This window comes from Macaca nemestrina, chromosome 4, assembly GCF_043159975.1.
Source record: "Macaca nemestrina isolate mMacNem1 chromosome 4, mMacNem.hap1, whole genome shotgun sequence".
Lineage (NCBI taxonomy): Eukaryota > Metazoa > Chordata > Mammalia > Primates > Cercopithecidae > Macaca > Macaca nemestrina.
The window spans coordinates 72,901,508-72,915,388 of record NC_092128.1 but is presented as its reverse complement, the minus strand read 5'-3'; the positions used below and the strand labels follow the sequence as shown (position 1 = coordinate 72,915,388).

At 36.0% G+C, this 13,881-nt stretch overlaps 1 protein-coding gene across 2 annotated transcripts in view; it reads right to left on the bottom strand.

Annotated features, from left to right (window-relative positions):
- The window catches only part of LOC105475512 (VPS50 subunit of EARP/GARPII complex), a 121,835-nt gene that overhangs the window by 23,143 nt on the left and 84,811 nt on the right, over window positions 1–13,881 (bottom strand). For both annotated transcript variants that reach the window (XM_011730843.3, XM_011730842.3), the window contains exon 21: window positions 4,687–4,808. In XM_011730843.3, coding sequence (XP_011729145.1) covers window positions 4,687–4,808 — 122 coding nt within the window. The remainder of the gene's footprint in view (window positions 1–4,686; window positions 4,809–13,881) is intronic.

The following is a 13,881-nucleotide window of genomic DNA, read 5'->3' as shown; positions in this document are numbered from 1 at the left end:
CTTATGACAAAGGCTAGGATCTCCAGCACAATTGTTTGGGTTTTTTTTTTGTTTGGTTGGTTGTTTTTTTTTCTGGAGACAGGGTCTCGCTCTGTCCCCAGGCTGGAGTGCAGTGGTGTGATCACAGCTCACTGCAGCCTTGACCTCCAGGGCTCAAGCGATCCTCCTGCCTCAGCATCCTGAGTAACTGGGACTACACGTGCAAGCCATCACATTTGGCTAATTTTTGTATTTTTAGCAGAGACTGGGTGTCACCAAATTTTCCAGTCTAGTCTCGAACTTCTGGGCTCAAGAGATCCTCCCACCTCAGCCTCCCAAAGTGCTGGGATTACAAGTCTGAACCACCCTGTCCAGCCTCTTTTTTATATTTAAAGTACGTCTTTTTGTTTTTTAGTGTGGACTTTGTTTTTAATCCATTCTGACAATCTCTGCCATTTGAGAGTTTAGTCCATTATCATCTAATGCAATGATTAGTTGAGTTTGCACCTACTGTTATATTTTATCTCTATTTTCCCTCCTTGGTTCTTCCTTTCCTGCCTTTTGTAATTATATAAATATATTTTTAGATTTCTACTTTAATATTCCTGTTAGCTAAAGAGTTAAAGTTATTTGTATTATGTTTCATGGTTGTCCTATGGATTACGATATTCATCACTGCTTTACTAATATACAGAAATCTTGCAATCTTATACGTCCACACCCTCCCCACATACTTTGTTATAGTTTTTAAATGTAATACATCTACATGTATTATGAACTCCAGGAAGACTATGCTATGATTTCACTGTTAAACAGCCCTGTGGTTTATAAAGAAAGTAAGTGGAAAAAGAAAAAATTATCTTTGAATTTCCACAGGTAGATTCCATTACCAATGCTCTTCACTCTTTTCTGAGGATCTAGGTTTTCATGTGTTATCATTCCCCTTCAGTCTCATTAACTTCCCTTAGGAATTTTTATATGTCCCTTGTGACAAATTCTCTTAGTTTTTTGTTCTTTTAATCTAAAAATATCTTAATTTCACTTTCATTCTCAAATGATGTTTTTACTGGATATAAAATTCTGAATAGACAGTATTTCTTTTTCTTTTGTACCTTCAAGGTACAAAAAGCCCCCATAGCCTTTTAATGGGAAGTCAGCTGTTAATCAGATTATTGGTCCCTTTTATATAATATATCTACTATGTTTTTCAAGAAAAATTTTCATCATAGGTACTCCACTGTACATTTCTTTATGCTTCCTCTTCTCGCTGTTCATTTAGCACCTTGTAGCTGCAAAATTTTGGCCAATGTTTTTTCAAATATTTTTTCTGACTCATTCTCTCTCTCTTCTTCTCCATCTAGTATTCCAATCACGTGTATGTTTTACCATGTGATATAATCAAACGTCTGTGAGATTTTTTTCCTTTTAATCCTTTTTTACGCTCTTCACTTTGAATAATTTTGATTATCTTTATGTTCACATATTCTTTCTTCTGTCATGTCCATTTGGCTATTAAGTATATAGAGTAAATTTTTTGTTGTTTTTGAAATTATATTTTTCCTTTCTAGGATTTCCTTTTTTTTTTTTTTTTTATCATTGTCACTACCAGAATTTACTATTTCTCTGCTGAGATGTTCAAGCATTTAAAATATATTTTGTTTTAATTCATTGAAGACAGTGATAAAAGCCCATTTAAAATCCTTATCCCTTGGTTCCAGTATCTTAGAGTTAAACTAGATTGATTTGGTGCTGTGTCTGTTACGTAAAGTTAGATTACATCACCGATTTCATTCTGGAGATTCTGGATACTGTCATTTTTCTCCCATAAACATCATTTCCTTTGTTTTCAGTACCTAAGTTTCTTGGCTGGGCTTTAACTATAAACTGTCTCTTGTGCAGCAGCTTTTGTCTCTGTTTATATTTTTTTTCTTTCACTGAGCTGCAGTCAGTTTGTTCCATATAATCATGGATCATGGAATCACATATTTCACAGTCTGAGATATAGGTGGACTGAATTTGGAAATCCCCTCTCTGGATTTTTTTCTTTTGAGCCTCCTCTACTATTTTTAGTGTTTCCAGTTTTCTGGCTCCACTTTTCTGATTCTCCAGTCCATAAAAACTTCAGGTCTTCCTGTGCTTGTCTCTACCCATGGGCCACATGGACTGCACTTAGCCCTGAGCTAAAAAGCCACGCGGATAAAATTTATTTTCATAGCTCCCCTTTCTCCTATCTGCAGACTAGCATGGACCCCTCACCAGAGTCTATTTGCTGCTTCTGTTTACTCTCCAGTGTCTTCAAATAGTTGCCTTTTCTATAACATTCAGATTTTATAGTTGTTTTCTGCAGGAAATATTATCTAGAAAGGTTTTAGTCTGTCATACCTGGAATTGGAAGTTAATTCATTTCTTAAATATACAGATACCTATTTATAGGCTCTCTACAAAGAAACAGTTTTACTAATGAAAGGTAACCTTAAACGAGGCTCACAAACTGTTGTCAAATAAGAATGTTCATAAGATTTACTGGAATGGCAAATAATTAGAAGATCAATCCATATACCATGAGTGTCTACTATGTGTTTACTACTGTTTTAAGTAAGTTACAGATGGTCTTCACAAAAAAATGTGAACCAGAAAGACCAAAGAAAACATAACTTAAGAGGTGAACAATGGAAAGCTGGGGACAAGGCAAGATAAAGCAATACTATGAATAACATTATTATAATAGAATCCAATGGATCAGATATAAAATAGAGCATGAGAAAGTAGGTAATAACCAGTTCAGTTAATAGCAGGAGTTTCTGGAGGAAATAGTATTAATAGGAGGAATCCTTTGGACTAATGTATATACTGTGTCCCCAACCAATGATTTCTAGAAGCCAGAACCCCTGAGAAAAAGATGCTTATTTTTTCACAAGAAGCATCCATCTAAATTCTCTCACACAAGTCCCTTTCTTTTGACAGAGAAGCAGATACAACCATATAACCTGTTCTTCCCATTCTACACATTACCTGATTCCCCCTCCCCTGGTACCACTAAGATTCAACACTTAATAGGGTAAATTTGGAGTATTTATTTATTTTTATGAGTATGAAAATTTCTATGATTTCTAATGGGCTTGAAAAGCTTATTCTCTTAGGAAATTAAAAACGACCACTTCAATATTATACACATGCATGTGCTTATTTGTGCTATTTATGTATAGATTTTCTTTGTTTCAGTATAATTAAATAGCTCTTACTGAGTCTTACAGAATTAAAAATGGTTTAAATGTAAAATATCAGAATACTGTGTTCATAACAAATCTTAAATCAAATATGCAATATATTTTACAATAAGTAACTATACTTTGCTAAATTTCTGGGGTACTAGAGAATGTCATTCTGAAAAAATTCTGTGTCAGTATATAATCAGCTGGGAAATCACATCCAAAACCATTTGGTTCCCAAAAGTTTCAGAAAGATCTTATTTTAACACACCTTATCAATAATGTGTTCTGGAACTGTTCTGTCCCATATGATAGTAGTCACATGTGGCTATTTATATTTAAAGGTAAATTAACTAAAATTAGACACAATTAAGAATTCAGTTCCTAAGTCACTAGTCATACATATTTCAAGTGCTCAACAGCCATGTATGGCTAGTGGTTACCATACCGGACATTGCTAATACAGAATGTTTCTACTATTATGAAATTTCTTAGACAGGACTGGTCTAGAGGCATGGCCCAAAAGACAAAGTAAGGCTCACCTACAAGACTAAAACATTCTGACAATTAGCTAAAACTCTACAAGGTCTTCCTTGATTAATATTTAGTGAGTTTCCAAATGCAGGGTGATGAATTAATACATACTTTATAGTATATAAATTCTGCAGCAACATTTTGTCACTGGGCATATTAGCATTCTTTCTAAGAAATATTTTTCAGAATTAAGAACCCCAGAAATTCGGGTCCTATATAAAATGATTATGTCTTTGACATACTTGTGATCACAGCAAGGATATAAATATTTATATAATGAATGTAGTTATACATTGAAATTTACATTTTTAAAAAGATATGAAATATAACTAGTATTATATTCATAGGACTCAATGGAATGTTTTTACACAGAAAACTGTCAAACATCTATGCAAATCACATAATTAATTTTAAAGTATCAAATTAGTTACTTGCCTAATATTGTGTTATTTTTTGTGAGTAGTAGAAAAAGATATACTCAATAACAGTTTTGGAAACGCAAAAAGGAGGTGCAGAAAAACATTAATTCTATGGCAGGTAGATGGCTCAGTTCAGATTTTCAATTATTTTAATAAATATTTTTCATTATCTTTTAGATGTACTAGTGACTGCTAAGGTTGTTAGCCAATATTTAAAATGTCTCATTTACTGTTTTGTATTTTACATGGAGCCAGATTTAAATAAAGCAATCTGTACATTTTTCATTGCCAAAATATGTCAAAGTTAGAAACAGACATTGCACTTTTTCTTCCAAAAAGTTGAATGTGTTTATCATACGAAAGCTTAAAACTAATATAAAAGTAAGGCAATAAGGCAGACAGAAAGCTGGTATCAATAATTTTGTTTTTTATGCATTCCCCAAAATAATGTTATTTGTGTATCTTCCACAAACAGAACAAAAAACTTTGACATTTATAAAATAAATTTTAGAAGAAATATTTTTTCCCTCTAAAGGTGGACTTACTGAATCATTCCGACCAAAAAAGGTATATATTGCATACAAGTAATAATCAAATAGTTGAGACATGAAATGAATAACATCAAAGGCAATTGGCTTAAGAATGTTCATCATCTGCATATATTTTCCTGAAAGAAAAAAGAATCAAAAATTAAGTAGAACAAAATTAAAATGTTAGTCTATAATTACAAAAGGACAATAAAATTACTGTACTAAAATATTTAAATATAAAGAAATATTGCACTCCTTCACAGTAGCCATGTCTCAAGTACTCAGTAGTTTCATGTGGTTAATGGCTATTGTATGGGACAGCACAGATTACGAATAGTTCCATCATCTTGGAAAATTATACTGAAGAGTACTAATGTAAATACTACAATGATATTTTCCACTGACTACATTTTACTGTTTCCCAGATTTTTATGGAACTCCTACACTCTTCTACAAATGATACTGTACAAACAACATTGATTCTCTTTTCTAGGAGTTTCAATTTAAAATAATTTCTTTGAAAATGTGTAAGCTTAGCCTGTAATCCCAGCACTTTGGGAGGCCGAGACGGGCGGATCACGAGGTCAGGAGATCGAGACCATCCTGGCTAACACGGTGAAACCCCGTCTCTGCTAAAAATACAAAAAACTAGCCAGGCGAGGTGGCGGGCGCCTGTAGTCTCAGCTACTCAGGAGGCTGAGGCAGGAGAATGGCGTAAACCTGGGAGGTGGAGCTTGCAGTGAGCTGAGATCCGGCCACTGCACTCCAGCCTGGGCGACAGAGCGAGACTCCGTCTCAAAAAAAAAAAAAAAAAAAAAAGAAAATGTGTAAGCTTAATAGAGTAAAATACAATATATTTAAGAAAATATTTATTTTCCATAAGCTTATACATATATAGCAAAAGTAGAAAAGCAAGAGGAAAAATGATACACACAAGGTACTGCCCATTCCCCTGAATCCTAGCCCTGTGAAATCTTGGGTCAGAGGCCAAGAACATTTCTTTATCACTATATCATTCAAGAGCTCAATATCCACAAGGTGAAAAGAACACATCTTTCTCATTCCTTCTTTTGGAAGATGCCAATATCTCATTCCATTTCCTCTAAATATATAATCAGATATAGTCACAGAAAAAAAAAACACAATAAATTAAACTTCTGCATTTACAAACTTGCTAATGTATTGGAAGAGTTCAAGAGAGATGGGATGAATCAAATAACAATTAACTACAAGTCCCCAATTCTGTTTCTTTTTTATGGGAAATAATAGGAAAAGAAACATATCTATTAAAAATGCTCTATACTTTCTTCTGCAGAAGATCTTAAAAGAGGCCATTTACTTAATTTCCAAATAAGCCAATTAATTCAGGTGCTGACTCTACTTCACGTACTGCTATGATTTTAAATTGGTACTATTAAAGACACCATGACTCAAGAGAAAACACATTCACTGCAGTACAAGAAATGACAAACGTACTCCAATGGAAATGTCTACTATCAAAATCATTTCTTTAAGAACTTAGTACGTCGTTCTTAATTTATGTGGGAAATGATTTTAAATAATAGTCAGATGGTCGAGAAGAGAAACACAAACAAAAATATACATCAAAACACAGTAAAAACTACTCAACTAAGATTTTATTCTTATTCCTATTTTAAAATTCTTCTGTTTCACAATCATCCTTTGCAATCATTTCACACAGTCAGACATTTTCTTGAAAAATCACATTTGAAAAATATTTGAAATATACTGTTCCTAAAACACTCTGGATCATTATGCAGGTAGTTCCTCAGCTACAAAACATATGGTTACTTAAGCTACAACTTGTTAACATATAAAATAATGCAACGTTGTGAAGAAAAAAATAACATATTGCATTACTCAGTTAAAAAAAAAAACAAACATGAAAAAATAGAAAGAGGTAGAATGCAAATAAGTAGGCTGGCATGCCTCTCGAACACGAGGTCCTCTCCATTCCCGATAAGATTAACCATTGTTTATACACCTAATCTTGAAAAAGGATATAAAAATGAATTATTAATAGGTGAAGGAATTTTACATGTGTATTCAGAAGAAAAAAATAGCTGTTCCTCACCACCTTGAAAAGAAAATTCAAACATAAGGATATTAATTTATTCATTCAACAAACATGTTGTGAAGGCTTACTGTATACTTGGCCTTGTATTAAGGAACAAGGAATTACATACAGTCCTGGCTGTTGCACCTCAAAAGGTCATACATGGAAGACAATAATCAATAAGCAGACCATCAGTATATTACAGAGTATAAGAATGAGGACTCTGTCTTTCCAGTTCAAGAGGACAGAACAGGCAGACAGTAGACATTTGGAGTCTTGAGGAGGCTTATATGCCTCCTCAGATCTTACTGAATTAAAAGAGAACATTACAATGAATTAATTACTTATCTATGAAGAGGGTGAGAAGGTGAGGCTGGTAGGTTTGAGCACAAGAAAATGAAAAATGTCAAAACATTTCTAGACCAGAGATGGGCAAATTTTTCCTGTAAAGGACCCAAGAGTAGATAGTTTAGGCTTTGCATATCACACAGTCTCTGTGGCAACTATTTAGCTCTGCTGTCTTCTGTTTCAACTGCTCAACTATGCCAATGTAGCACAAAAGCAGCTCCAGATAGACAATATGCAAACAAATGAGCATGGGTGTGCCAATAAAACTTTATTTACAAAAACAAGTAGCCAGCAGCTCAAAACATTTTTGACATCTCAAAACGTCTGTTCTAGATGACAGACAGTAGATAGGAACAGATTGATGGAAAAACATAAGAAGCCAATAAAACCATAAGAGGGCCACAAAGGAGGTGGAAGCTATTCACTAGGACAGTAACTACTTAGAATCAAGCTGGAATGGTAGGAGTGAGAAACGGGGCTGAAAAAGGATCAAGCTACAGGTTCACATGGGACAAGCTGTTATCAGTCTACATTCCCCAGCACCACCACTATTCCCCTCTCCTCTCCAGCAGTTAGAGGTGTAGGATGCTAGAATTTACCCACAAAACAAAATAGAAACCCTTAGGGTTCCTCTCTAAAAGAAACGATAGGCCAGGCGCGGTGGCTCAGGCCTGTAATCCCAGCAGTTTGGGAGGCTGAGATGGGCGGATCACGAGGTCAGGAGATCGAGACCATCCTGGCTAACACAGTGAAACCCCGTCTCAACTAAAAAAAAAAAAAAATACAAAAAATTAGCCGGGCGTGGTGGCGGGCGCCTGTAGTCCCAGATATGCGGGAGGCTGAGGCAGGAGAATGGCATGAACCCTGGAGGCGGAGCTTGCATTGAGTGGAGATGCACCACTGCACTCCAGCCTGGGCGACAGAGCAAGACTCCGTCTCAAAAAAAAAAAAAAAAGAAAAGAAAAAGAAAGAAATGATAAACAAACCGAGAGGAAAAAAAAAAGACGGGGGGGGGGGGGGCAAACGAACTTAAAAAAAAAAAAAAAAAAAACAACTGAAAAGCTAAGGCTTCTACCTAATTCTGGGATTTAGAGGATCCGTCCCCATAAAGACTGCCAGTAAATCTACCCAAGCCCTCTCCTATTTCACACGAAGTTCCCAGTCAGAATTTCTACTGAAGAGAAAGAGCCAGCTCGAACATAGTTCTAATTACTCACAAGAAACCCACAATGGCTATGTAAGCCTTCCATTTTAAATCTAAATAGATAATCAAAAATCACCAGGCACACAAAGAAAACTCAGAGTGTGAAAATAAAAAGAAAAGTTGATCCCAAACAAAACAGAATAATTCAAGCTAAAAACAGAAATATAATAATTATGTAGAACTCAATAATAAAAGATTATCAAAAAAAGAGAATATAAAAGACTTCTTAAAGGTAAAAATATAATGTTTAAAATAAAAAGTTAAATTAAGTCTCCTAAAAGGTATAGTAAAAGACAATACTGTGGGAAACATTTGAGAAAACAGATATAAAGGACCAATTGTAGTAATGGAGGAAATTGTTTTAAAAAGAGAGAACAAAGAAAATACAAAGGTGGAAATTATCAAAGAAATACTAGTGTCAGTAATAGCTGAGGAACACAGGAGTCTTCAGATCAAGAGTCCACAAACTATCAAACACACTTACTGAAAAAGAAATCATACCTAGACACATCAACATAAAATTCTGCATCAAGGAAAAAAACATTAAAACCTTTCAGACAGAGAGAGAAATTCATCTGCAACACAATAGAATGCTAGAAGTTCCAGTTCAGAAGAAAATAATTTTTAATCTACAAGTCTATTCATAGCTAAATTGTCATTCAAGTGAAAGAGAAAAAAAAAAGACATTTTTCAGACTGACCCGAATTCAAACATTTACTTCTTATCAGTCTTTTCTGGGAAATAACTAAACCATGGGGAAGAGATACACAGAGGGACTGGCAAAGAAACCAACCAAGTAGCAGCATGTACAAGAACTAGAAACAAGAGAATGAATAGTGGGCCTGCCTTAGCCAACTCATCAGTGGGAGACACAGAGAGAAGTGTGGTTACCACACTTGAATGCTTCAAATACATTAGCAAGTTTGTAAATGCAGAAGTTTAATTTATTGTGTTTTTTTTTTTCTGTGACTATATCTGATTATATATTTAGAGGAAAAGGAATACAATATTGGCATCTTCCAAAAAAAGGAATGAGAAAGATATGTTCTTTGCACCTGGTGGATATTGTGCTCTTGAATGATATATAGTGATAAAGAAATGTTCTTGGCCTCTGACCCAAGATTTCACAGGGCTAGGATTCAGGGGAATGGGCAGTACCTTGTGTGTATCATTTTTTCTCTTGCTTTTCTACTTTTGCTATATATATATATATATATAAACTTATAAAAATAAATATTTTCTTAAATATATTGTATTTTACTCTATTAAACTTACACATTTTCAAAGAAATTATTTTAAATGGAAACTCCTGGAAAAGAGAACTGATGTTGTTTGTATAGTGTCATTTGTAAAAGAGTGTAGGAGTTCCATAACAATGCTGGAAATACGGGGGAGAAATTTTTCCCATTGTGGATATGACAAGAGAGAAAATGGGTTTCTCCTATATTGAAGATTTTAAAAATTAAGGTTTGTCAGTCCAATATCTATTGGGTTCCTACAAAAGTAAAAAGCACTTGGTTTTCATCTCTTTCATTTCGTTTATGACCTTCTCTGCATTAATTACTCTAGCCATCAATTCTTCCACTTTTTTTTCAAGATTTTTAGTTTCTTTGAGCTGGGTACGTAATTCCTCCTTTAGCTCTGAGAAATTTGATGGACTGAAGCCTTCTCTCATCTCGTCAAAGTCATTCTCCGTCCAGCTTTGATCCGTTGCTGGCGATGAGCTGCGCTCCTTTGCCGGGGGAGATGCGCTCTTATTTTTTGAATTTCCAGCTTTTCTGCCCTGCTTTTTCCCCATCTTTGTGGTTTTATCTGCCTCTGGTCTTTGATGATGGTGATGTACTGATGGGGTTTTGGTGTAGGTGTCCTTCCTGTTTGATAGTTTTCCTTCTAACAGTCAGGACCCTCAGCTGTAGGTCTGTTGGAGATTGCTTGAGGTCCACTCCAGATCCTGTTTGCCTGGGTATCAGCAGCAGAGGCTGCAGAAGATAGAATATTTCTGAACAGCGAGTGTACCTGTCTGACTCTTGCTTTGGAAGCTTCCTCTCAGGGGTGTACTCCACCCTGTGAGGTGTGGGGTGTCAGACTGCCCCTAGTGGGGGATGTCTCCCAGTTAGGCTACTCAGGGGTCAGGGACCCACTTGAGCAGGGAGTCTGTCCCTTCTCAGATCTCAACCTCCGTGTTGGGAGATCCACTGCTCTCTTCAAAGCTGTCAGACAGAGTCGTTTGCGTCTGCAGAGGTTTCGGCTGTGTTTGTTATTGCCCTGTCCCCAGAGGTGGAGTCTACAGAGACAGGCAGGTTTCCTTGAGCTGCTGTGAGCTCCACCCAGCTCCAGCTTCCCAGCAGCTTTGTTTACCTACTTAAGCCTCAGCAATGGCGGGCGCCCCCTCCCCCAGCCTCACTGCGCCTTGCCGGTAGATCACAGACTGCTGTGCTAGCAATGAGGGAGGCTCCGTGGGTGTGGGACCCTCCCAGCCAGGTGTGGGATATGATCTCCTGGTGTGCCTGTTTGCTTAAAGCGCAGTATTGGGGTGGGAGTTACCCGATTTTCCAGGTGTTGTGTGTCTCAGTTCCCCTGGCTAGGAAAAGGGATTCCCTTCCCCCTTGCGCTTCCCAGGTGAGGCAATGCCTCGCCCTGCTTCAGCTTTCGCTGGTCGGGCTGCAGCAGCTGACCAGCACCGATCGTCTGGCACTCCCCAGTGAGATGAACCCAGTACCTCAGTTGAAAATGCAGAAATCACTGGTCTTCTGTGTCGCTCGCGCTGGGAGTTGGAGACTGGAGCTGTTCCTATTCGGCCATCTTGCTCCGCCCCCTCTAAATAGGGAATCCTTTCCCCATTTCTTGTTTCTCTCAGGTTTGTCAAAGATCAGATGGCTGTAGATGTGTGGTATTATTTCTGAGGACTCTGTTGTGTTCCATTGGTCTATATCTCTGTTTTGGTACCAGTACCATGCTGTTTTGGTTACTGTAGCCTTGTAGTATAGTTTGAAGTCAGGTAGCATGATGCCTCCAGCTTTGTTCTTTTGACTTAGGATTGTCTTGGAGATGCGGGCTCTTTTTTGGTTCCATATGAATTTTAAAGCAGTTTTTTCCAATGTACCATTCAGGACATAGGCATGGGCAAAGACTTCATGTCTAAAACACCAAAAGCAACAGCAGCAAAAGCCAAAATTGACAAATGGGATCTCATTAAACTAAAGAGCTTCTGCACAGCAAAAGAAACTACCATCAGAGTGAACAGGCAACCTACAGAATGGGAGAAAATTTTTGCAATCTACTCATCTGACAAAGGGCTAATATCCAGAACCTACAAAGAACTCAAACAAATTTACAAGAAAAAAACAAACAACCCCATCAAAAAGTGGGCAAAGGATATGAACAGACATTTCTCAAAAGAAGACATTCATACAGCCAACAGACACATGAAAAAATGCTCATCATCACTGGCCATCAGAGAAATGCAAATCAAAACCACAATGAGATACCATCTCACACCAGTTAGAATGGCGATCATTAAAAAGTCAGGAAACAACAGGTGCTGGAGAGGATGTGGAGAAATAGGAACACTTTTACACTGTTGGTGGGATTGTAAACTAGTTCAACCATTGTGGAAAACAGTATGGCGATTCCTCAAGGATCTAGAACTAGATGTACCATATGACCCAGCCATCCCATTACTGGGTATATACCCAAAGGATTATAAATTATGCTGCTATAAAGACACATGCACACGTATGTTTATTGCAGCACTATTCACAATAGCAAAGACTTGGAATCAACCCAAATGTCCATCAGTGACAGATTGGATTAAGAAAATGTGGCACATATACACCATGGAATACTATGCAGCCATAAAAAAGGATGAGTTTGGGTCCTTTGTAGGGACATGGATGCAGCTGGAAACCATCATTCTTAGCAAACTATCACAAGAACAGAAAACCAAACACCGCATGTTCTCACTCATAGGTGGGAACTGAACAATGAGAACACTTGGACTCAGGAAGGGGAACATCACACACCGGGGCCTATCATGGGGAGGGGGGAGGGGGGAGGGATTGCATTGGGAGTTATACCTCATGTAAATGATGAGTTGATGGGTGCAGCACACCAACATGGCACAAGTATACATATGTAACAAACTTGCATGTTATGCACATGTACCCTTCAACTTAAAGTATAATAATAATAAATAAATTAAAAATAAAATAAAAAATAAAAAAAATAAAAAAATAAAAAAAAGCACTTGGCCAGGTGCCACATATAGATGCTACAAAAATGATTTAAGGCTCACATATTAGAGTTTATAACCTGATGGGACACAAGCAGGAACAGATTCTGAGTTGGAAGAATAGTCATTATTCTTATTTCACTACACTAATTTAAGAAACCATCAATGAATATAAATGGCATATAAAGCCATAATAGCACATAAGACAAACTGGAAAAGCTATAAAGGAGGCATAAAGGAAAGGAAAGTTGGTTCAGCTTGGACAATTCAGAAAAAGGTATTGAATAATGAAGTGAAGACCAGAGTAAAAAATTAACAAGTCCATTACCTAAGTGCCTGGCTACCAGTTTTATTTTTTAAATATTATATCTTAGCCCCCCAAATCTCCAATGTCATTTTCTTGTGACACGTACTGAGGGATGGTGCTTTTAGGATTATGCTCTCAAAAGATAAGGCTGTACATACAGGTAGCAATTCAGAAAATATTTTTAAATGTTAAAAATATAAATTCATGTAAATAACATCTAAATATATGTTATCTCATAGTATTATCTTATAGTATTAGTATGTAGATAATATATAGTATATATAAGTATAGCATATATATTATACTACATATAGTATATATAGTAGCATATATATTATATATAATATATAGTAGCATATATATTATATATAATATATAGTAGTGTATATATCATCTACATGCTATTATATTAATGTATATAATATATATACTATATAATGTATATTAATTATAGTATATTAATGATATAATGATATCATTATTATAACATGATTATAAACAGAAATACTAGCATGTAGTTTAAAGAGAATGAGAAACTTTTTTTCTTAAACATTACATATGAAAATATTGTTTGCTTAAAAGATAACTTAATCATAAAACATGGTTTTAAAATTTTAAAACACATAAAAAAGTATTGTGATACTTCTGTAAGACTACACTATGACTTCATTGAACTCTAATTTTATCCAAATATCTGAAACAAGGATACTTTAAAAACAACTTATATTCAAAAAAACAAAAGAAGCTACCATTTTAATTATGCAGTCAAGAATTTTCCCGTTAAATACACACTGTTTTACATTTCAATTAGGAAAGTAACAGAAAGGAACCAAAGGTTCTCAAAGTGTGGTCCCTAGACCAGCTGCATCAACATTACTTGGAAACTTGTTAAAGATGCTCATTCTCAGATTATACCCTAGAGCTACTGAATCAGATACTCTGGGAGTGGGGGACAGCAATCTGTGTTTTGTTTGTTTATTTGAGACAGAGTCTTGCCCTGTCACCCAGGCTGGAGTACAGTGGTGCAATCTCAGCTTGCTGCA